The 24,578-nt window shown below is 43.4% G+C and overlaps 1 protein-coding gene across 1 annotated transcript in view; it reads right to left on the bottom strand.

The window, feature by feature from the left end:
• Positions 1-24,578, bottom strand: part of LOC106580320 (sodium- and chloride-dependent GABA transporter ine) — a 51,487-nt gene that overhangs the window by 25,287 nt on the left and 1,622 nt on the right. Inside the window, exons 2-6 of the mRNA XM_014161202.3 lie at positions 20,507-20,641; positions 5,024-5,234; positions 4,652-4,784; positions 4,086-4,220; positions 3,742-3,845 (exon numbers count right to left, since the gene is read on the bottom strand). Of these exons, the coding sequence (XP_014016677.1) occupies positions 3,742-3,845; positions 4,086-4,220; positions 4,652-4,784; positions 5,024-5,234; positions 20,507-20,641 (718 nt within the window). The remainder of the gene's footprint in view (positions 1-3,741; positions 3,846-4,085; positions 4,221-4,651; positions 4,785-5,023; positions 5,235-20,506; positions 20,642-24,578) is intronic.

Raw genomic sequence — 24,578 nt, 5'->3', positions numbered from 1 at the left:
CTTGCGAACATCACATTTTCTTCGTACGGGTTAATTTAGAAGTTTTTCTACGCAACATTGATAAATGAGGGCCCAGGATCCAGTTGCAGAGGGAGGTTTTCAGTCCCAGGGTTGAAGGTGACTATGGTGTTGAACGCTGAGCTGTAGTCTATGAACAGCAGTCTCACACAGTTATTTCCCCTCTTGTCCAAGTGTGAGAGGGCAGTGTAAAGTGCAATTGAGATTGCGCCATCGGTGGATCTGTTGGGGCAGTATGCAAATTGAAGTGGGTCCAGGGTGTCTGGGATGATGGTGTTGATGTGTGTCATGACCAGCTTTTCAATGCACTTCATAATTACAGATGTGAGTGCTACAGGTTGATAGTCATTTATGCTGGTTACCTTGGAGTTCTTGTTCAGTTTGAAACATAAATTGGGATTACAGACTGGGACAAGGAGAGATTGAAAACGTCTGTTAAGACCAGGGGTTGGAACCGGTTCAGGGAACAGAACCATTCTATAGCTAGAGGACTTTGATATCTCGAGGAGTACAATTTTCATCTTAATCTGTTGTCTAGTACTGTCTTTTTGCTAGCTAGGGCCATCTACTTTAAGTGCTGCCCGTCTTCCTATTAGCCTAGTTGGTGTGTGAACTGCTGACTACTCATAACTTGCAGGTGATTGTTGACACATCAACCAGGATTAAGGGGCAGGGAAATGTGTGACTGTTGTGGTAATCAGTGTCAGTGGCGGTGTCATTGTCAAAACTAAGCCCGTCGGCAAAACCAAGACGTTCTACCTAGTTATTTTATGAAGGAAGAGTAGAAGGCTCCACACCACTCTCATTTGAGTATTTTACCTAGTTATTTTCAGATGATCTCATTTTGCTGTTTTGTAGCTTTGGCAACTATGGCATGTATTTTCTATCCCAGTTCACTTTACAGACACTCCCCACCCCTTGGCTGCAACCCTTCTAATTTAGTGTACCCTTTGCGCAATTCCTGGTCTCCGGCAGGATTTGGAACTGCTGATCTATGGTCAAGAACGCTGAGTTCATCCCAGTCCCTAGACTTTTTGGCCCTGACAGAGACATGGATCACCCCAGAGAACACTGCTACTCCAGCTGCTCTCTCTTCATCCGACTACATTTTCTCTCATAGTCCGACAGCTTCTGGTCGTCGCGGTGGTGGCACAGGGCTGCTCATTTCTCCTAAGTGGAGATTCTCTCTTTTCTCCCTCACTCACCTGACCATCACCTCATTTGAATTCCATGCGGTCACTGTCACTTGTCCACTTAACATTGTTGTCATCGATCGCATACCATGTGCCCTTAGAGCACGTGTCAAACAAGGGCCATGGGACGATTCCGGCCCGTGACACATTTCGGCCTGGCACGCACAATTATTTGAGTTGTCATTCATTTTTGGCCTGTTTCCATACAGCCCATGATGTACTGCACTACAAGTCACAGCAAGTACTGCAAACGTGCTGCACGCCAAACGGCAGTACATTGCCACACACGCACCCCTCCTCCCAGACCCACACCCACACTGTAGTGCAGTGTATCATATCATCACTAAATGGCACGGACCGAATCTTCTACCGGAACAAAAGTTTAAACATGTTGTAGGCTAAATGTCAATGCCAAGTTTTGGTTCCAATGGTCATTGCTGTTGCCTACAGAAAATGTCATCTTGGTTGTCAAAAGGTTATAAGAAAAAGGATCCACATTCCACGCGGGTATACATTACTACTAAAAGGACAATAGGATACACAAGCGAGTATAGATGAGTCAGTAGTTGAGACATCTACTTTATGAAATTACAGCATGATGCCCTTGCATCAGTGAATTCAATGTCAATTGTGCTGCCATCATGTGTTCTGTTTACCGCGTCAGCGGAGGGAAAGTTTACAGACACATGCCATAGTCCTAGCTAGGCTACTAAAATGTTGCAATCTTTAAAATCCGAAGCCAGACTGCATGTTTTTTGGGGGGTTTTCCATTGTCAAAGGAGAAACGTAAGCCTATTACAGCAGTCAACAAGTTGAGCAGTCATTTGAAAGAGTAAGAACATTTCAGCGAGACAACTCAAAGGCGAAATCCATTAAAGCCAAGACAATGGCATTCATTGCCCTTGACAATCAATCGTTCTCTGTCGTGGGTGATGTTGGCTTCGCCGACTGGTCAAGCACCGGTACACACTACCAAGTGCGCTATTTTTCAGATGTTGCCCTACCGGAGTTACACAGTAATAGCGTCACTGCTATTAGCTTCACAACATACATACTAAGGAACACAGTTTGGGTCTTTGCGTGTCAAAAGATACAGTAGCACTGTCAAAGCAGTACAAAAAATGTCAAGAAAAAAACCGGCCACGAACTATGTGTTTACAATACTGCGTTGGTAATAAAGCATAATTTGTTTGACCGCAACTTCTGGGGTAGCTAGCTTTAGCTTGGTACCTAGCTAGCTACCAATACAACCAGCCTGAAAACAAATGACCAAACTCTGTCCTGGCACCCCAATGGTGGAACACTTGTCAGCTGGTCTGCACATGCTTTCAGAACAGGACCTGGTATTCCATCTGGCCCGGTGGCCTTGAGTGTTTCAAAGTTTTACTCACATTGACCATGGAGAGTGAGATCACACAGTCATCCGGAACAACAGAGGCTTTCACGCAAGACTCAGTGTTATATTCCTCGACGCAAGCATAAAAAGCATTTAACTTGTTTGGGAGTTCTGCGTCACTGGGCATCTTACGGCTGGGTTTCACGTTATAGTATTAAAGCCCTGCCACATACGACAAGCTTTGGAGCCATGCTTGATGCTTCCTTTTGCATGCTTGATGTCTCGTTGGAGGTCGTAGTGGGCTTTCTTGTATACGTCCATGTCCTGTTCCTTGTAAGCAGTAGCCCTTGCCTTGCGCTCAGCTTGGATATTGCCTGTAATCCATGTTTTTTGGTTTGGATATGTTCATTTAGTCACTGTGGGAATAACGTCGTCTATGCACTTATTGATGCAGCCCTCAACGCTATCCAATGAATCAAGGAACACATCCCAGTCTGTACTAGAAAAACAGTCCTGTAGCCTTCTGTCTGCTTCATTGGACCACTTCCGTATTTTACCCCCTTTTTCGATCTCGTGTCGTTGCTGCAACTCTCCAACAAGCTCGGGAGGTGAAGGTCGAGTCATGCGTCCTCCAAAACATGACCGGCCAAACTGCGCTTTAAAAAAAATACAAAAATCTTAACCCCTTTCTCTCCCCAATTTCGTGGTATCCAATTGGTAGTTACAGTCTTGTCTTATCGCTGCAACTCCCGTACGGTCTCAGGAGAGGTGAAGGTCAAGAGCCGTGCTTCCTCCGAAACACAACCCAACCAAGCCGCACTGCTTCTTGACACAAATCCCACTTAACCCGGAAGCCAGCCGCACCAATGTGTTGGAGGAAACATCGAACACCTGACGACCGTGTCAGCATGCACTGCGCCCGGCCCGCCACAGGAATCGCTAGTGCATGATGGGACATGGACATCCCTGCCCGCCAAACCCTCCTCCAACTTGACATGCCCTCGCTTGATTGACAGATCTTTTGATGTACAAAGCATGTTGGGTCTTATTGAGAAGACACAGTTTACTGCTCTTAGTCACCATGAGACAGTTATTATTTTTGAACTATAGAATTACACTGTGTATCTGCAGATAAATCATGTGATGGCAAAGACAAAGTGGTCCTGTAGTGGTACAGGAGACTGCATCTCTAACCTGAGGATGTTATTGTTGAACTTGTTGTAACTGGCCATGGAGATCATGGTACCAAATCCTATTCCAATGGAGTTGAATACCTGGGCTGCAGCGTTTACCCACACCTGCAGTAAGGCAGAGATAAGCGGATAAAGGTGAGCGATGCACACAATGTTTTTATTCATACTGTAAAACAAGAACACAAATACACTTCTGTGCAGTTTCCTAGGCACAGATTAAGCCTAATCTTGGACTAGAAACCTTTTTCAATGGATCCTTTTTTTTGTCCCAGACTAGGCATAATCTGTGTCCGGGAAACTGTCCATTAATCATCATCATTCATCCTCTAATACAGTATGTCACACCTGAACATCAAGCAGCTTGCTCCACTTAGGCTTCAGGAAGTAAAGCATCCCATTCTTGGCTCCAGGAAGCTGGACATTATTGATGAGCAAGACAAACAGCATGAAGTATGGGAATGTGGCGGTGAAATAAACAACCTAAAGCAAAGAGTGAGAAGAATAAAAATACTCAGTAAGTATAACATGATTTTAAATGTATTGTAGATCAAAACATACAAGATGTATGAAGCAACATAGAGGTGGAACAAATTCTGTCTCAAATTCTGTCTCCTCTAAACACCCATCTGTTCTCCTCCAACACCCACCAACAATGTAGACCCCAAGGCAATGGAAAACCTTTAGATTTGAATAATGATCCCCCACCGATGAGACAGCCTGAGAGCATACAAAAGGTATGTATACATTTAAGAACAAAGATTATCTGGTGAATGCAACCATTTAAAATGAAACAGTAATATCTAGACATTTCTGTTAGCCAATACCACAAATTACTAACACTAAAGAATCTACTGTTCTAAAAAGGAATAGCCATAAGTAGCTAGTGTTGAGGGAAGAGAATGCACTCTGACCTTGCCAGTGGATTTGACACCTTTGAAGATGCACAAGTAGACAATGACCCAGGCCAGGATAAGGATGCCAAACAGCTCCCAGCGTAGTCCTCCTGCCTCCTCAATACCATTGGTTATCTCCAGAAGCCTGTGACTGAGAGAGGAAGTAAGGGTCAGGATGGGAATCAAAGCTAAAGAAACCTTCATAATCATACTGTTATCCTTCAATAATACAAGAGCCCTGACTTTACATTAATCTGGATGGGACCTTTTGTTTTTTTGATAAAACAAGCTATAACAATAACCACAAGAGTCCTGAGCCCTACCCATGCCAGTGACTTCTAGATCCTACATCAATAAAAATGTGATTCATTGAAGAAGATTGATACTTACTCAAAGTATTGCTGACTGGCCGAATGCAAGTGGGTGGTGTTGCCAGGGAAACCGATGGAGCAGTTACCTACAGCATTCCAGGTGTTGTTGCAGGACTGCCAGGGGAAGGTGGCTCGGAATGAGTTGAAGAAGTAGTAGAGCGCCCAGCTCATGAGAACGTTGTAGTAGGTGCAGAGCACAAAGGAGATCACGACTGTGGCAATGCCCACACCTGTAGAACAACAGGTAGGGCAAAAGGGACAAAGTCATGGAACTTTCCTACAGTGGTGATGCCCCAGCAGCAGTAGCTACTTTCTCTTCTGGTGTCTTTTGTGTGTGGGCCTCCTTCGGAAGTGTACTGTATGTAGATCTATAAAGGTAAGCATGGGTAAACTACAATGGTAGTGCTCCCATTACCAATTAGCTGTGGACAAAGATTCATGCATGTGCCTAAAATCCAACAAACACTTTCCAGGAAAGCCAAAGCTCAAGAAAAAGTCCTTTGAGCTTTCTCAAATGACTAATAATAAATGTTCCGATACTAACAGGACTGACCGATTCAAAGCGGTGGGTTTGGAAGGCAAAATTGGCCAGGCATGTACACAGATAGAGATCTACCTGTAATTTAACTGAAGAAGAGTCATATGTCTGTAACTTAGTCTGTAATTTAGAATACATCCACTCTATTTTATGGGAACTGAAGAAGAGTCATATGGACATCCAGTTCCAGGCATTTGTTGATATAATGAGTTGGGATTTCATTTGCGACACAGTCCAACATGACAAAATTGATCAAATTTAGAAAAACGTAACAGGCACACATCGTTTCAGTTGTTTATTCTTTAGCTTTTTGTTGCAGTTTCTTTTTTTATTGTTGAGGGGGGGGGGGGAAAAAACAGTTTTTTTTGCTAGTAGCATACACAATGACTCAAGTATTAGACCTACGTCCCTGTGGCATGATTAGACCTTATGATAAGAGTAGTCCAGGTTTACTACCCGAACTTGACATGGGTCCTCTGCTGTGCTGGGTCAAGTGTCTCTCAGTTGGACACTGAATAACCAAACATTGTGCAATTTCTCATAAGAAAACATCACGGAGAGCTGGAATTAACTGTGGCAGCCAGCCGATTTAGAATTATCAACAAGTTAATCTTATAATTGCATTAGTCAGAAACAGTGTTGAGTGTTTCTCTTCTCTAAATAGTTTTGATTAAAAAAAGTTATTTAGTCCTTAGCTCCTAGAATATGTAGCGAGGTTCCAACAGTTTAGCAGTTGTGTAATGACTGTCTACTGTTCATAAAGCATTCCACTGGACTCTATGTACATTAATGTACTCTGATAGAAGAACTGTGTCTTGACAAACAAATCCTTGTGAGGTCAGGTCATGTTTGGTGCTGGGGTATGGTAGTAGGTGCCAGGCGAACCAGTTTGAGTGAGTCAACAACTGCAACACTGCTGGGTTTTTCACATTCAACAGCTTCCCCATGTGTATCAAGAATGGTCCACCACCCAAAGGACATCCAGCCAACTTGATACAACTGTGGGAAGCAATGGAGTCAACATGGGCCAGCATCCCTGTGAAACTCTTTCGATACCTTTTAGAGTCCATGCCCCGACAAATTGAGATTGTTCCGAGGGCAAAAGGGGGTGCAACTCAATATTAGGAAGGTGTTCCTACTGTTTTGTACACTCCGTGTATATTGGCATTGTTCGCAGAGAAAGAATAATGGAATGCTGTGGACAATATGGAGGGTGGGTCGAATTGAAAACACCTCTGTCAACCCAATATAACCCTACTGACTTCCAGGATCAGTTGGAACTACTGCACACCATAAGCCTCCTTTCCTTTCATTCATCCCAGAGTTTGCGATTTCCCTTCACACCACTAATTAAGGGGATGCTCTGCTCTATTGGCTTGTCCAAACACCCAGAGTGGCGTAATGGTGTTTGCGTTCTCCCTGTCAAAACGAGTTCAATCTAGTGTTCAATAACAACCCAGGGGTGCAATACTGCTGACGAGGGAGAATTCAGTAGGATTAGTACAAAACATTAGAACATTTTATGAATTGCTAAATTTTATGTAGTTTCATTATGTGAATTGTAAGTAATGGATCAACCTCTAAATGTTCAGTTACTGTAAGAATTATTTTGTCAGAAAATTACTAAGAAAAAGCAGATAAAATACCTCAGTTTACGAATATAAAGTTAGCTTGACCTTGCCCTAACACATGCTGTAGTCCTGTAGCCGATTTCAATCTTTCACTGCAGCATTGATACAATCTCTGTCTTTTACTATTGCAGCCCTGAAACATATTTTTGGGCTAATCTTGCCAGCCACTAAACTAATTGGCAGGGTTTACGATTTCAGAAACAAAAGCTCTTCTGATCCAATGTTACACGTACATCTATTATTCAAATATTAACCCATTGTGTTAAACTTAACCTTTTCATGACCAAAGTTTCCCTGTGTAGATTCTGCTACTGCACCTGTAAAGTCATGGTGAAGTCACCTGACATTGTCACGCCCTGACCATAGAGAGCCCTTGGTTCTCTATGGTGCTGCAGGTCAGGGTGTGACTAGGGGGTGTTCTAGTCTTTTAATTTCTATGTTGGTGCTCTTGGTATGGTTCCCAATTAGAGGCAGCTGATGTTTGTTGTCTCTAATTGGGGATCATACTTAAGTTCTCCATTGTTCCCACCTGGGTTGTGGGATATTGTTTGTGTTCAGCACTACGGCTTTCACGTTCGTTTTATGTTTGTTTATGGTTTTGGTAGTTTCACTATATAATAAAGTATGTGGAACTCAACTCACGCTGCGCCTTGGTCCGTCTTTCCTCACGATCGTGACAGAATATCCCACCAAGCAAGGACCAAGCAGCGTGTGACGGAGGTAAAGGAGTTTTGGACCTGGGAAGAAATCATGGGAGGACACGAGACCCTTCCTTGGCGGGAGTCGCAGAGGACTCAGGAAGGACAGCGACGACGCCGGGGACCGCGGCCACAGAAACCTCAAGATTTTTGGGGGGGGGGGGGGGGGGGGGGGCACGAGGGCGGTCGGCCGAGCCAAGGAGAGAGCCAGAGCCCGCCTGGGAGTTGATGGAGCAGTGTGAGGAGGGATATCGGAGAATGACTTTGGCGAGGAGTATGCTGCAGCGCAGGCGTGCTGAAGAGCGTGACACCAGTCCGGTGCCATCTGTGCCAGCTCTCCGCACTCGCCCTGAAAAACCAGAGACCGTCAAGGAGGCGATGGAGAAGTTGGGGGAGAAAGAGAGGAGAGAGATGTTGGTCAAGTGTGTTCTACTCAACATTCGACCTGAAGAGCCTGTCAGCAGTCTGGTGAAGTCTGTGCCGGTTTCACACATCTTGCCTCCAGTGCGCCTCCCTAGTCCGGTACGTCCTGTGCCAGCTCTCCGCAACCTCCCTGAAGAGCGTGTCACCAGTCCGGTGCCACCTGTGCCGGCTCCACGCACCAGGCCTCCAGTGCGCCTCCCCAGTCCGGTATGTCCTGTGCCAGATCCCCGCACTCGCCCTGAAGTGCGTGCCAACAGTCCGGTGACACCTGTACCGGCTCCACGCACCAGGCCTCCAGTGCGCCTCTCCAGCCCAGAGCGTCCTGTGCCGGCTCCACGCACTCGACCTGAGGAGCGTGTCATCAGTCCAGTGCAACCTGCGCCAATGCCCAGTCCAGGCACGGTGTCCAGTCCCGCTCCATGGCAGGAGCCTTCCTCTGCGACGGTGCCCAGTCCAGGCACGGCGGCCAACCCAGCTCCATGGCCGGAGCCTTCCTCTGCGCCGGTGCCCAGTCCAGGCACGGCCTCCAACCCAGCTCCATGGTAGGTGCCCTCCTCTGCGCCAGTGCCCAGTCCAGGCACAGTGTCCAGTCCCGCTCAATGGCAAGAGCCCTCCTCTGCGCTGGTGCCCAGTCCAGGCACGGCATTCAGCCCGGCGCCATGGCCGGATCCGGGGTGACGATCCACACCAGAGCCGCCACTAGTCACCATCCCCCCACCCTCCCCATTTGGTTTCAGGTTTTGCGGCCGGAGTCCGCACCTTTGGGGGGGGGGGGGGGGGTACTGTCACGCCCTGACCATAGAGCCCTTGGTTCTTTATGGTGCTGTAGGTCAGGAACGTGACTAGGGGGTGTCCTAGTCTTTTCATTTCTATGTTGGTGCTCTTGGTATGGTTCCCAATTAGAGGCAGCTGATGTTTGTTGTCTCTAATTGGGGATCATACTTAAGTTCTCCATTGTTCCCACCTGGGTTGTGGGATATTGTTTGTGTTAGTGTGTTTAGCACTGCGGCTTTCACGTTTGTTTTATGTTTGTTTATGGTTTTGGTAGTTTCACTATATAATAAATTATGTAGAACTCAACTCACGCTGCGCCTTGGTCTGTCTTTCCTCACGATCGTGACAGACATGCCTGTGATACCGCCAACAACAAAATAGACACACAGGTTATCTTATGATTAAGAAGAACTGGTTCCATCTGCTAATAAAACAAATAATTTATTTGTGTATATAAATCAACACATATGTACACACAAACATACTTAAACAAAGAAATGGACACACAACCAACAAATTCCTAATTCAAAAGCAAAACACAAATGTTATCAGTTGTTGTTCGCAGCAATCAGGTAAGCTGAGCCCCTCCCGGTCCCCATAGGAGTAAACACCCCCCACTCAAACCCAAACCCTCTGACGAATTAGAAGACATCTCCGGGACACCAGGATACCAAACAGACAATCAGCCAAAACACAGAACACACAAGGCCGCTCAAAATATAAAACAAATCAAAGCAAAGCTTGGTCTTTTTAATAAAAAACAATATGCCCCTAAACCAGAGGGTTTTTAGAAGTAATAATGCATTTTGCAAAGGAAGAGCCATCAGCTCAGTTTTAGCTGTTGTGAAACGGAAGAGGACCATCAGACGTAGTTGTACAGAATGTTAGCTTATGAGGTTGGTGTATGAAATTCCTCAATGCCATGTGGAATGGGATTTGTAATATAATCACATTAGGGATTAATAGAAATGTGCTGCATTCTGTATCCAAGCTCCACCACCAAAATATGGAATTACAAATCCCATTACAAATACAACCCACAGATAAAGATACAATGGTGGGTCATGAGAGGAATAGGAGAGAGGATTTTACGATGATACATTCATATACTATTAAGTCATTACACTGTAGCACATTAGTCCAGTGTCTAAATTGTGTTTGTTTAACAGAGGAGAGATTTGTGTATCACAGTTACCATGTGTGGCATAGTAATATCAATAAAAAATATATATACAGAAAGAACTACCTGCTTTTGTCCCTCGCTTAGCACAGAGCCATTACCAGTCTGAAATGAGCGATAAATCAAGGGACGGAACCATACGCTTTGACCGGGTAGACTTATCTCTGTCTTTGAGGAGATAAAAACTATGGAGAAAAGTCTTCAGTTAGAACAGGTGACCTTATTGATTCAAACCCAAGAGTGAATGGATGTTGATGGCTGGGCTCTTGTACATTGAAGGGAGCATTACGTGACTGCTAGTGTTCTGTAGTCAGAGGCCATTCAGTGTTCAAAAGGAATTTGGGTTTTAACCAATCACAATTCTTGAGTATGAATTAAACAAAATGCAACTTTCACTATTTAGAGAGTTGAATACTTAACAGTGTGCCTCCTGGACTGCAGAACAAGATCCAAGCAGAAAGTTTGAAATCTTTAACTTAGACGGAAAATAGTGCCCTGCAGCGGACACTAGAAAGAGAACATACTATGCTCTCATCTCTCATGTGATAAGTGAAACACTGAAGACATTGGAGGGATTTGTTTAGAGCCACTGATCCTGAGCTAATTTGATGTGTTACGGGTGGGGGGGGTCTAAGAGGTGCTTATGAAAACAATGTGAATTTCGATCAAGAGAAATATTTGGGATATCAAGAACACATGCTGAATCACCCATATTTGATTCCAAATTTAGATTTGTATTGGTTGCTGTTATTTGGCTATTGCTATTCAGAATGTACTACATTTCACTCCTTGAGTAATTTGAACATGCATCAGCTCAAAAACAAAAGCCCCCACTAATTAGATTTCAATCAAACCCTTCCAGAAAAGCAGGGCCAAATAATTGGAGACTAATTGAGGTACTAAAATTGACATTGTACGAGGTCTCAGCCAACAACAAATCATCTGGTTTTGTGACAGAATTGTTTTATTTAATAAAATAACAGAAAATATCAAATCACACTCAATACAATACACATAATTGATTAAACAAGCAGACAGGCGGTTCTCAGGATAATGTGTTCCTATTACCACAGTCCAGCAAAATGACAAACAAGTGCTTTCAGAGTCACAACCCAGATCAAGTACACATCCCTGTAATGCAGGGCCAAACCATAATGAACAAATAAAACACTTCACTTGAATGATTTGTCATGAAGCAAGTGTAATTGTTACAATGTTCAAAACAGAGTAATCCATTGCTTTCTTGGTGTGCACAACTGACTCCTAACCTGGCCATCTGTGGAGATATGGGTTGGGAACTAGATTGTGTGTGGTTAGGCAAAAAATGGACATGGAACAGACTGATGAATATGCAAGTGTTCCCAGCCCACCCCCTCGGGTTATCACACATACACTACATACCAAAATTATGTGGACACCTGCTTGAACATCCATTCCAAAATCATGTGCATTAATATGGAGTTGGTCCCCCCTTTGATACTATAACAGGCTCCACTCTTCTGGGAAGGCGTTCCACTAGATGTTGCAACATTGCTGCAGGGACTTGCTTCCATTCAGCCACAAGAGCATTAGTGAGGTTGGGAACTGATGTTGGGCGATTAGGCCAGGCTCGCAGTCGCCGTTCCAATTCATCCAAAAGGTGTTCGATGGGGTTGAGGTCAGGGATCTGTGCAGGCCAGTCAAGTTCTTCCACACTGATCTCGACAAACCATTTCTGTATGGACCTCACTTTGTGCATGGGGGTATTGTCATGCTGAAACAGGAAAGGGCCATTCTCAAACTGTTGCTACACAGTTTGAAGCACAGAACATCATTGTATGCTGTAGTGTTAAGATTTCCCTTCACTGGAACTAAGGGGCCTAGCCCGAACCATTATTCCTCTTCCACCAAAACTTTACAGTTCGGGCAAGAAGCGTTCTCCTGGCATCCGCCAAACCCAGATTTGTCCGTTGGACTGCCAGATGGTGAAGCGTGATTCTTCACTCCAGAGAATTCTTTTCCACCGCTCCAGAGTCTAATGGTTGCGAGCTTTACACCACTCCAGCCGACACTTGGCATTGTGCATGGTGAACTTAGGCTCGTGTGAGGCTGCTCAGCCATGGAAACCCATTTCATGAAGCTCCCGACGAACCGTTCTTGTGCTGACGTTGCTTCCAGAGGCATTTTGGAACTCGGTAGTGTGTGTTGCAACCAAGGACCGACGATTTTTACATGCTACGCGCTTCAGCACTCTGCGGTCCCGTTCTGTGAGCTTGTGTGTCCTACCACTTCGCAGCTGAGCCGTTGTTGCTCAAAAATATTTCCACTTCATAATAACAGCACTTACAGTTGCCCGAAGCAGCTCTAGCAGCGCAGAAATGTGATGAACTGACTTGTTGGAAAGTTGGCATCCTATGACGGTGCCACGTTGAAAGTCACTGAGCTCTTCAGTAAGGTCATCCTACTGACAATGTTTGTCTATGGAGGTTGCATGGCTATGTACTTGATTTTATACGCCTGTCAGCAACGGGTGTGGCTGAAATAGCAGAATCCACAAAAGGGGTGTCCATATACTTTGGTATATATAGTGTAGATGTGACTTCCTTCCTAGAGGATGTTGGCTGGTTTGATCTGATATCTTAGTTTTATTACCTTTAGTTTGGTCAACAATTGACTTTGAATACAAACAAGTCAGATCTGGTATAAATATAATGAAGGTCTGTTGTTCGCCCTCTTATCCTATAAACTGTCCATGGAGGAAGGTTGTATGATCAATTCTCATTTCCTAGGCTTCTAGTAGGCATATCTTTGTACATTCTTTGCTATGTTAAATGTCAGTATTGCTTTGTAACTTAAGCTTTATACCTTTGTGAATACATTCATTCTACAACGTTATTAAATAATACTTGTGTTTTGCATTCGCTTCTCATGACCATTCCTTGACCTTAGTCAGCTAAACGCACAATACTTGAATGCACATGGTTTTACTATAATCAAATCGTATTTGTCACATGCTTCGTTAACAACAGGTGTAGACTAACAGTGAAATGCTTACTTACGGGCCTCTCCCAACAGTGCAGAAAAAAAGGAGAAATAGTAGAACAAATGAATCTAATGGAGTCAGTCAGGTTTATCAATAAGTAGATAGTTAAATATTATTGATCACTACACTAAGAAGTAGGCTACACCTTGTTACTGCATGGATGGTATAGTGTAAATATTCCTGAGTGGGAGTTGACTGCATTCATTTTCTAATATTTTATTCTGTGAAGTACAAACCCAGTAGGCTATCCACCCAATGCATAATGTGTAAATAACTGATGTGAACAAAAAGGTGTAGCATATTTTTAAAACCCAATTTTGAGTCGTGTCACTGAGTACGATTACTTGCACAGTAATAATTTGATATTAAAACAGATTGTCAGTAGGCAGATTATGCAAAAGTCACGTAAATACCTCAACTCTGCTTATCTTAAAAATCGGTGTAAAGTCAAAATTGAAGAATACGCCAATTAAAACACCTGGTTCTGAGCAATCTTTCAAATAATGAGAACATGTAAACACCTTAAAAATTGGCGTTACAGCCATTTGATCTGCGCATGTGCTAGCACCAGCCGAGCGAGCCTCCCTCTTTAGCGCGAGTGAAGTGCGTTCAGAACTGAATGCCCTGAAAGTATTCACACCCCTCGACTTTTTCCACATTTTGTTGTGTTACAACCTGAATTTAAAATGGATTAAATTGAGATGTTTTTGTCACTGCTCTACACACAATACCGCATAATGTGAAAGTGGAATTAAGTTTTGCGAATTTTTTGAAAATGAAAAGCTGAAATGAGTCAAGTATTCAACCACTTTGTTATGGCAAGCCTAAATAAGATCAGGAGTAAAAATGTGCTTAACAAGTCACATAAGTTGCAGGGACTCACTCTGTGTGCAATAATTTAGTTCAACATGATTTTTGAATGACTACCTCATCTCTATAACCCACACATACAGATAATTGTAAGGTCCCTCAGCCGAGCAGTGAATTTCAACCACAGATTAAACCACAAAAGACCAGGGAGGTTTTCCAATGCCTCACAAAGGAGGGACTAGTCCAGCTGTATTGGATGTTCCAATTGTGTCCAGTGCTGGTTTGACGTTTGAGCAGAAAAAGGAGTTACTTTTATTGCAGCTACATCGTGACAAAGATCTGGAAAGGTTGAAACAGCAAAAATAACTTGATTTGGAAAGGTTGAAGCAGGATACGTACGGAACAAGCTAAACTGCGGTTGCAACATCAGCGGTTAGAACTTGTCAGAGAAGGCAAGCTTTCAGGTGAATTTTCTTTTGAGAATGACTATTCAAGCTCCCCAATGGGACGCTCTTCCCTTGGTCGTTCTCCGCCTTTTGATGTTGCTGGTAATCTCCAGTTGTTGCCTACCTTTTATTGAAAAGGTTCCTGATCTATTTAAGTTATTTGAACATGTACCAGACTCTCAGGCTTGGCCTGATGCAGACCGTACTTTGATGCTACAGTGTGTTTTGACCGGTAAGGCTCACTCATCTCTTAGCGCTACAGATAGCGCCGATTACGTAAATGGTTAAAACTGCTGTCCTGCATGCTTACGAGTTGGTTCCTGAAGCGTATCGACAGCGTTTCAGAACGTTGAAGAAAGGTGAAAAACAGTCCCATGTTGAGGTTTCACGGGATTTGTTATCTCAATTCAATCGTTGGTGTAATGCGTCATGATGCAAGTAAAATCTGTAATTATTGTCAAGGTAAAGGCCACTGGAAGAACGAATGTCCTGTCCTTGGTAAAAAGGTCAGCAGATTGGCCAGCACAAATTTAAAACCTGTTGCGTTAGCTGGGCCTGTTCCTCATGTTAATCCTGCTGCGCAAGCTCAAGAATTGTCCAAACCTTTTAGAACTGATTATTCGCCATTTGTTTCACTATTGGGAAGTGATGTGCAAGTGCCCGTAAAGATTCTGCGAGACACTGGTGCCTCAATCGTTTGTTTTGGAGACTGTTCTGCCTTTTTCTATGGAGACAGATACAGGAACCAGTGTCCTGATTCAAGGGATAGGTTTGAATACATTGTCTGTACCCTTGCACAAAGTCAAACTTATCTGACCTAGCGCAAGGTGAGGTTTCTCTTGGGGTGTGTCCCTTTTTTCCCCATTGACAGTGTTCATGTGATTTTGGGTAACAATTTAGACGGTAGTCGTGTCTCCTCTGGTGGTTTCTCATACCCATCCCATGTAGGGATTATCGATGAAAACTTAGAGATTCCCGGAGGTATTCTTTGCATGCGCTGTGACTCGTGGTATGAGCCGTGCTGACACTACAGTCAAAACGAAACTTACACAACAGATAGCCGAACAGTTTGATAATCCGTTAAATGATTTACCTTTGCCTATGTCCTGTAGTGATCTTGTGATGGAGCAGTCCACTGATCCTACCTTAAAAAGGTTTATTTGATCAAGTACTTCCGGTTGAGGTGGTAAGGAGTGCTGCCCAGGGTTACTACATTCAAGATCAGTTGTTGGTGAGGAAATGAACGCCTCACAGCAAACGTTGTGTGGGTGACACTATTGTTCAGATCGTGGTTCCTTCTAAGCTTCGAGATCTAGTTTTGAAAACGTCTCATGACGTTTCTGGTCACTGAATTTTGTGGCCTCGTTTAAAGAAAGACATTTCTGCTTACGTCAAAACATTCCATGTTCGTCAGTTGACTGGGAAGCCTAATCAGATGTTAAGGCCAGTCCCGCTACAACCTATTCCTGTTACAGGCCAGCCATTTGAGCATTTAGTTATTGATTGTGTTGGACCCTTACCCTATTCTAAAGCTGGTAGCACCTACATGTTAACTGTGATGTGTCAGGCTACAAGATATCCTGCAGCCTATCCACTTCGCAACATTAACACTAAGTCTGTTGTGAAGGCTTGTCACAGTTCATCTAATTTTTTTGAATACCTAAGGTGGTGATTCAGAGCGATCAGGGTTCCAACTTCACTTCGCACAAGTCTTGTGACAATTGCGTATAAAACATAATCAGGCCAGTGCTTATCATGCGCAGAGTCAAGGGGCCCTTGGGCATTTTCATCAGACTTTGAAGTCAGTGTTACGTGCATACTGCACTGAATTAGAACGTGACTGGGAAGAGGGGTTACCCTGGTTGCTACTCGCTGATAAAGAAGTATCACGAGAGCACTGGGTTCAGTCCTAATGATCTTGTTTTTGGGCATACTGTGTGTGGTCCCCTTGCTGTATTAAAAGGACGATTGGAAGGTGGTTGAGCCTCCCAAAAATGTTTTGTTATATGTTAGTGGTTTCCAACACAGGTTGTATGTAGCTTGTGAAATGGCTAAAGAAAAACTAGCATCCTCTCAGGTGAGGCTGAAAAGGTTGTTTGACCGGCGAGCTGTGCTCGTTTGACTTCTGAATTTGCTAAATCAGAACTATGTGCAAAAACTGACGTGGTTAGTCCTGTTCTTTTGGTGGAATCTGTTGATTTGAGGTCAGCCACTCCACCTTCACATACAGTTGCAGAGTGTGATGAAGAGGGGGTGCCAGGCCCTGATGGTATTTTGCAGGGTAGGTTGATGAATTCAGAGTCCCTTGCAAACTTGGAGAGTTTGTTGGGTCACATGTCTGATGATTGTCAAGCAGAGTTAACTGATTTGATCACTGATTTTCAGATTGTTTGCTGACACCTTCTTGTACACATTTGGTAGTGCACGATATTGATGTTGTGGCTGTTGTCCCCATTAAACAATGTTTTTATCGTGTCTCATTGGAGAAGCTACGTCACTTGGAATCAGGGATTAAGTACATGCTAGTTAATGATTTCGCTGTACCATCATTCTCCAGTTGGGCCTCCCCGTGTCTCTTGGTGAGCAAGCCAGATGGTTCTCTTAGATTTTGCACTGACTACCGGAAGGTTAGTGTGACAAAAATCGGACTGTTACCCACTCCCACGGATGGAAGATTGTGTTGACCAGGTTGGTGCTGCCCGGTTTGTCAGCAAGTTTGATTTGCCGAAGGGTTACTGGCAGGTGCTTTTGTCATCAAGAGCTCGTGAAATATCTGCTTTTATTACTCCTTCAGGTCTTTTCTCCTATACGGTCATGAGTCATACGCAACGTATGACTCATGCTACGTTTCAGTGTCTTATGAATAGGGTGATCTCTGGCCTTGAAGGCTGTGCTGTTTATCTAGACGATGTGGTTGTTTATAGTGACACCTGGTGCAGATACGGACTCTGAGCGTTTGGCTGAGGCCTGTCTCACTGGGAACTTAGCCAAATGTGAGATTCCCCAGGCAACAGTAACCTACCTCGGCAGAGTGGTCGGGCAGGGTCTTGTTCTCCTTGTGCGGGCTAAAGTGGCCGCTATCGATCGGTTTCCACTGCCCACCACCAAGGAGGAGCTGCAACGCTTCCTAGGTATGGTTGGGTATTATCGAGGATTTTGCTGCAACTTCTCCACGGTTGTTGCACCTCTGATTTATTGAAGAGGGCTGATTTAATCTGGTCTTCCTGCTGTCAGAGTGCTTTTGAAAATGTGAAACTGCTTCTTAGCTCTGACCCTGTGTTGGCTGCCCCACGATTGGAACAGCCTTTCAGCCTATATGTGGATGCCAGTAATGTGGGGGCAGGTACCGTGTTGCTTCAAGCAGATGAAAGTGTTGAACATCCTGTTAGCCATTTCTCCTGAAAGTTTAACAGCTATCAGTTGAATTATTCAGTGGGGGAGAAGGAGGCCCTTGCCTTAATCTGGGAGTTGCAGCATTTTGAGATATATGTGGGGTTGGGTGTGGTCCCTCTTGTGGTTTACACTGACCACAACCCCCTTACTTTCCTGCACACCATGCTTTGCCTAAATCGCAGGATTATGCGCTGATGTTTGTTCCTGCAGGCGTTCCATTTGGATGTACAACATGTAAAATTTGTGGATAATGTGGTGGCTGATGCGCGTTCCCGTGCACCGATTTAGTGAATCTTTGGACGCCTTTGTTGCGTTCGTTTTTCTTTTTGGTTGGTGGTCTGGTTTATTTTGGGTTTCTTTTGTCCTTCCTGTTGCTCTGGCTTCTGCTCTCCTGTCACCCGGTCTCCATTTCTTTCTCTTAAACTGTTGCTTCCTGGTACCGTGGTGTGATGGGGGGGGGGGGTGTCATGGGCATCTGGTGGGCCTCTTACCTTTATGGTTTGTATAGTATTTTGTGTCTGAACCTTTATTAGTTATGATTTTTGATCAGTTGTAATTGTGGGTTTTGTTTTCGGGTCCTTGTTAGTCCCCGATTTTTATGGGAGGGGGTGTTAAGCCACCCCCTCACGCTCCCTGCCGCCTTCTCTGTGTTTGTGCTTTTATTTGCAGATTGGGGACAGGTGGAGCTGATTGGGTCATTAAGGTGACAAGTTGCACCTGGGTTTGGGATCAACTAGGAGATAAAAGTTCCTGGTGCCCAGTCCTGCCTGTCTCTCTCTCTCTCCCCCTCTCTCCACAAGCACCATTTTGTTTTGTGATCTGGTTGATTATGTTTTTTTGATTAAGCACACCCTTCAACACTTACACACATTTTACCTTCATCCATGCATCTCCATTACACTCCTCACACGCCTACTTTCACACTTCACAGGTTAGTTTTCATTTGTAGTTTTATACTTGGTTAGTTATTTAATAAATATTTTTGTTACTCCTTAACTACCAACGTGTGGACTCCCTTGTCTGTCACCATCTATTGGTAGATGGGTAAAGACGTAAAAAGCAGACACTGAATGTCCCTTTGAGCATGGTTAAGTTATTGATTGCACTTTGGATGGTGTATCAATACACCCAGTCACTAAAAAGATACAGGCATCCTTAACTCAGTTGCCGGAGAGTAAAGAAACTGCTCATGAGGCCAATGGTGTGACTTTAAAACAGTTACATGGCTGAGATGAGAAACTGAGGGGGGCGGGGGGGGGGGGGAAATCAACAACATTGTAGTTACTCTACAATACTAACCTAATTGACAGAGTGAAAAGGAAGCCTGTACAGAATACAAATATTCCAAAACATGTATCCTGTTTGAAACAAGGCACAAGTATTACTGCAAAAAAGTGGCAAAGCAATTCACTTTTTGTCCTGAATACAAAGTGTTATGTTTGGGGTAAATCCAATACAACACATTACTGAGTACCACTCTCCCCATTTTCAAGCATAGTAGTGGCTGCATCATGTTATTGGTATGCTTGTAATCGTTAAGGACTGGGGAATTTTTCAGGATAAAAAAAAGAAACGGAAAGGAGCTAAGAACAAGCAAACTCTTAGAGGAAAACCTGGTTCAGTCTGCTTTCCACCAGACACCAGAGATGAATTCACCTTTCAGCAGGACAATAACCTAAAACCCAAGGCCAAATCTACACTGGAGTTGCTTACCAAGAAGACAGTGAATGTTCCCAAATGGCCGAGTTACAGTTTTGACTTAAATCCTCTTGAAGATCTATAACAAGACCTGAAAATGGTTGTCTAGCAATGATCAATAACCAATTTGACAGAGCTTGAAGAATTTTGAAAATAATAAAATGGGCCAATGTTGCACATTCCAAGTGTGGAAATCTCTTTGATATTTTGGTATTTCATTTTCAATACATTTGCAAAAATGTCCAATATGTTTTCACTTTGTCATTATGGGGTATTGTGTGTAGATTGATGAAGAAGAAAACATTTATTGAATCCATTTTGAATAGCACAACAAAATGTGGAATAAGTCAAGGGATAGGAATACTTTCTGAAGGCACTGTTTGCTTCTTAGAAGTAGTTTTCACATACAAACTTTACATGTCTGAACTCAGAATCAAATATGCTTCCCAAAAATAACATGGTCACTGTGGTAGAACATTTATTCTGCATTTATCAGAGTGCCATCAGGTAGCCTGATTTCAGATGTGTCCGTGTAAACAGGATTATTAGGGAAATCGGTATAATTGTAGTAATCAAACTATTTTATTAAATCTGACCAGACTATAATCGCATTACCGTGTGCATGTAACCATGCACAATGTTGAGTGACACCGGAACCTGATAAGAGAGTTATTTATCCCTTCCCCTTTTCAACAGTGGCAAACTGAGCCTCCACGTGTTAATCCCTTTACCTCTGCCAAGTAGGCCTACTGTTTGTTTGTACTTATTAAAACACCATTGCCTCTTTGCTGGACTGGAAATGGTAGCTAAATGTTTAATAAAACTGGACTGTACTTGTACATAATGTGAGGCCTTGGTAAAAAAAAATAGGTCTGTGGATATCACTCACCTTTGAACAAGGGGCAGATTTTGCCTAGAGCGTGCACTGGTCCCAGTCGGGTGTACTGCCCAATGGCAAACTCCATGAAGAGCAGGGGGATTCCACACAGAAACAGCATGAGAAAGTAAGGAATAAGGAAGGCACCTAAAAGAAGAAAGTGAAGGACAAATAGATTAGTAATATAAGAACAGTAAAATCAATTTCTTGTTTAATTTGTGAGTCATTACAGACCACCGTGGATCTGTTCCACGGTTGTGACTGGACGAAGAACAGCTACAACCGCAAGTGACTTTTCGTAGCAGGTTAGGAGAGCATTTTAGCTAACCCTTTTCCTAACCTTCACCTAATTCTCCTAACCTCCTACATGAATTTTCCTAACCTACTGGTTAAGTTCTAAGATGCTACGAAAGTAACTTACGGTCTCGTAGTCAAAACCTGTTCCGCAGGTGCTAGTTAGAAAAATTAACCAAAAGTGATCATTGGTTTAGAGAAGATAAAGGACCAGGCTAGAAATCATATCAGATGACAGTAAATACACTATACAGTGCTTTCAGAAAGTATTCACACCCCTTGACTTTTTCCTCATTTTGTTATGTTCTAGCCTTATTCTAAAATTAATTAAAAACTGTTTATCCCCCCCCCTCAATCTACACAAAATCAAAACTGCAATATCACATTTACATAAGTATTCAGACCCTTTACTCAGTACTGAAGCACCTTTGGCAGCGATTACAGCATCGAGTCTTCTTGGGTATGATGCTACAAGCTTGGCACACCTGTATTTGGAGAGTTTCTCCCATTCTTCTGTGCAGATCCCCTCAAACTCTGTCAGGCTGGATGGGGAGTGTCACTGCACAGCTATTTTCAGGTCTCTCCAGAGATGTTAGATCAGGTTCAAGTCTGTGCTCTGGCTGGGCCACTCAAGGAAATTCAGAGACTTGTCCCAAAGCCACTCCTGCGTTGTCTTGGCTGTGTGCTTAGGGTCGTTGTCCTGTTAGAAGGTGAACCTTCAACCCAGTCTGAGGTCCTGAGTGCTCTGGAGCAGGTTTTCATCAAGGATCTCTCTGTACTTTGCTCTGTTAATCTTTGCCTCGATACGGACTAGTCTCCCAGTCCCTGCCGCTGACAAATATCCCCACAGCATGATGCTGCCACCAACATGCCAAAGAGTTCAATCTTGGGTTCATCAGACCAGAGAATCTTGTTTCTGATGGTCTGAGAGCCTTTAGGTGCCTTTTGGCAAACTCCAAGTGGGCTGTGATGTACCTTTTACTGAGGAGTGGCTTCCGTCTGGCCACTCTACCATAAAGGCCTGATTGGTGGAGTGCTGCAGAGATGGTTATCCTTCCGGGAGGTTCTCCCATATGACAACTAGATAAACACTTAGAAAGATGAATAGACAACACATGGTGTCTTACTATAATGACAGTGTCTAATTTCCCTACGCTACAACTAGGATAGTCATTACAGCAGTATACTTGTTTTAAGCCCTCCGGTGAGGGAATGAGATACAGGCTCCTCTTTGTAATTTTGACAAGCGTGATCTGATTTTGAAGTTGCAGACAGGGCTTCCTCATCACGAGCCCAACTCATGTCCGCTACATTCAACCCCCTTTGACCTCCTCCCCCTCCTCTGAACACTGGTCTCACGTGGGAGAAATCACCGTCTTGACCATTAGACCAAGAGGCCTCCCTCATCAAGAGACCCTCATGTCTGCTACATAAGCTGGGATGTGAATGAATGACAGAGGAATTTAGTGCCTGCTAATTTAGTGCCTGAGCAAACCAGTGTGACGCGTCTCAAGGTAGCATCTTTCTGTTATACAGTGAGGTCCGTGGCAAGGTTTATAAACACAAAGACATGAATCCTGCCCATTTCTAAACCATCCCTGAACTTTGGGGTTAGCGAAGCTATTGGAAACCCCATGGCAAGGCAGAAGAGGGCAACGCATGCTGAACGCAGAACGAAATAGAGCTCTATTTGATTCTGAGAGGGTTTTCTTGAAAATAAATTGTAGCCTACGTTGCTACCATGACAAAGACCAAAGCAGGTGGGGGTACCATGTCAAGTGTTATGGTTGCAGCTTCACCTATTACTTTAGGGTGTTGCTATTGGCCACCAAGTGCTAAGTCTAGATAATGTGTGTGAAATGTTTGTGTGTGTGATGTTAACAGAGTTCCAGTCAGTATCAGAATGGGCGATTAACAATAACATGGTCTTAAATACATCTAAAATGAAAAGCATTGTATTTGGTTCAAAACATTTTCTAAGACCGAAACCGCAACTGGAGTTGTGTATAAAGGGTGTGATCATTGAGCAAGGTGAGGAAGCTGAACTCCTAGGGATGATAAGTTATCATGGTTAAGCCATATTGACAAAGTTGTTGTGAAGATGAGGAGTATGTCTGTTATAAAAAGATATTCTGCGTTTGACACAAATCAACTACTTGTCCCATCTTGATTACTGTCCGGTAATATGGTCAAGTGCAGCAAAGAAAGATCTAGCAAAAATGCAGCTGGCTCAAAACAGAGCAGCACACCTTGCCCTTAACTGCACATACTGAACTAACATCAACAACATGCATGCCAGTCTTTCCTGGTTGAGGGTTGATGAGAGATTAACTGATTCTCTTGTTTTTATGAGAAGTATTACTGTAACGAAAATTCCAGATTGTTTGCATAATCAAATAACATTCAGCTCAGACACACAAACAGGGGTCTCTTCACAATCCCCAAGTTCAAAATGAATTCACGACAACGTACAGTTCTATACACAGCCATGTTAGCATGGAACTCCCTTCCATCTCCAATTACTCAAGCAAACAACAAAATTACCATTAAAAAAACAATTAAACAACATTTAATGGAACAGTGGGGACAGAATTTGTTGTTGTATTGTATGTACTACTATTTTTTTGTTGTTGTATATCATTGCATTTTACATTTCTGTGACTGTCATTGTCTATCAGTGTATGTGTGTTTTGTTACATGTCATGATTGTGTGGACCCCAGGATGCTGCTACTTCGGCAAAAGATAACGGGGATCGAATAAACTACAAACAGGGAAATACAACAGAACACAACCATCAGTGTGTGTTAAGGTTTTTGTTGTTTTACTGTGTCATTCGTGATATGCCTTCATCTCAGCTAGATCTCAACTGTGCCAGACAAGCCAAGGCAATGCAAAGTCACAGCATTAAACAAATTATATAAAACCAGTGATGCCATTGAAACAAATTGCTTGGTCATCGTTGTGCCCTTGTAAGTCCTCCTCACACTTAATAGTTAACTATCATAATCATTTACCTAGCGGTTAATTTTCAGCATGAAACATACTTCTTCTGATGTACTTGTCTGTCTTGTTTCATGACCTTTATCACCATGTTAATTAATGTCAATTATGTTCGAGGTGTTTTGTTGTTGTTGTTGCGAAAATAGGAAAACCCCAACCGGTTGGCCAACTTTTCAAAATCTCTTTCGTTCCTCTTCGGCACAATTTCAAGTCATAGATCAGAAATCTAAAAAGTGAGGGTGGTGCAGTGGGTCCTACTGGATTACAACCATAGGTTTCTTCTCCCCAACAAATGTACATAGTAACATGGGGGAGAGTTGCCGCCTGGCTCTTTCAAGAAGTCCACTTCATAACATCATAACGTTAATCTCAACCTGGCGTAGCCTTGGCGTAGTTTAGCTAAATCCTATTCTAAAGACATCCAAGTAAGATTAGATCAGCAAGAAGTAGGTAAAATGTCATACATCCATCTAGAACCAAACATCCAACATCAATAAAAGTCGATATCTGAGCTCCTGCTGAAATATAATTAGCATCATTTCAAAAAATCCCCATAAAAATGTGTTAGTTTAAGCTAGAAATATGTTTTTTTTGCATTGGATGCATCTCAATCTAGTGTATCCGCCGATGTTGTACTCTCACATCTGCAGTGAAACGTGACAGAGCTAGAGCAGTGTTTGTCAGACCATGAGACATCCCGAAAAACGGTCTTCTCACAAAATCGTCTGTTGCATCCGAACGGTTTGGCCGACAAACTATTACCCCTCTATGGAAAGATGACTCTCACGA

The sequence above is a fragment of the Salmo salar genome, chromosome 20 (assembly GCF_965601325.2).
Source record: "Salmo salar chromosome 20, fSalSal1, whole genome shotgun sequence".
Classification (NCBI taxonomy): Eukaryota; Metazoa; Chordata; class Actinopteri; order Salmoniformes; family Salmonidae; genus Salmo; species Salmo salar.
The sequence above is the reverse complement of the archived record's forward strand: the minus strand, read 5'-3'. Positions and strand labels throughout refer to the sequence as shown.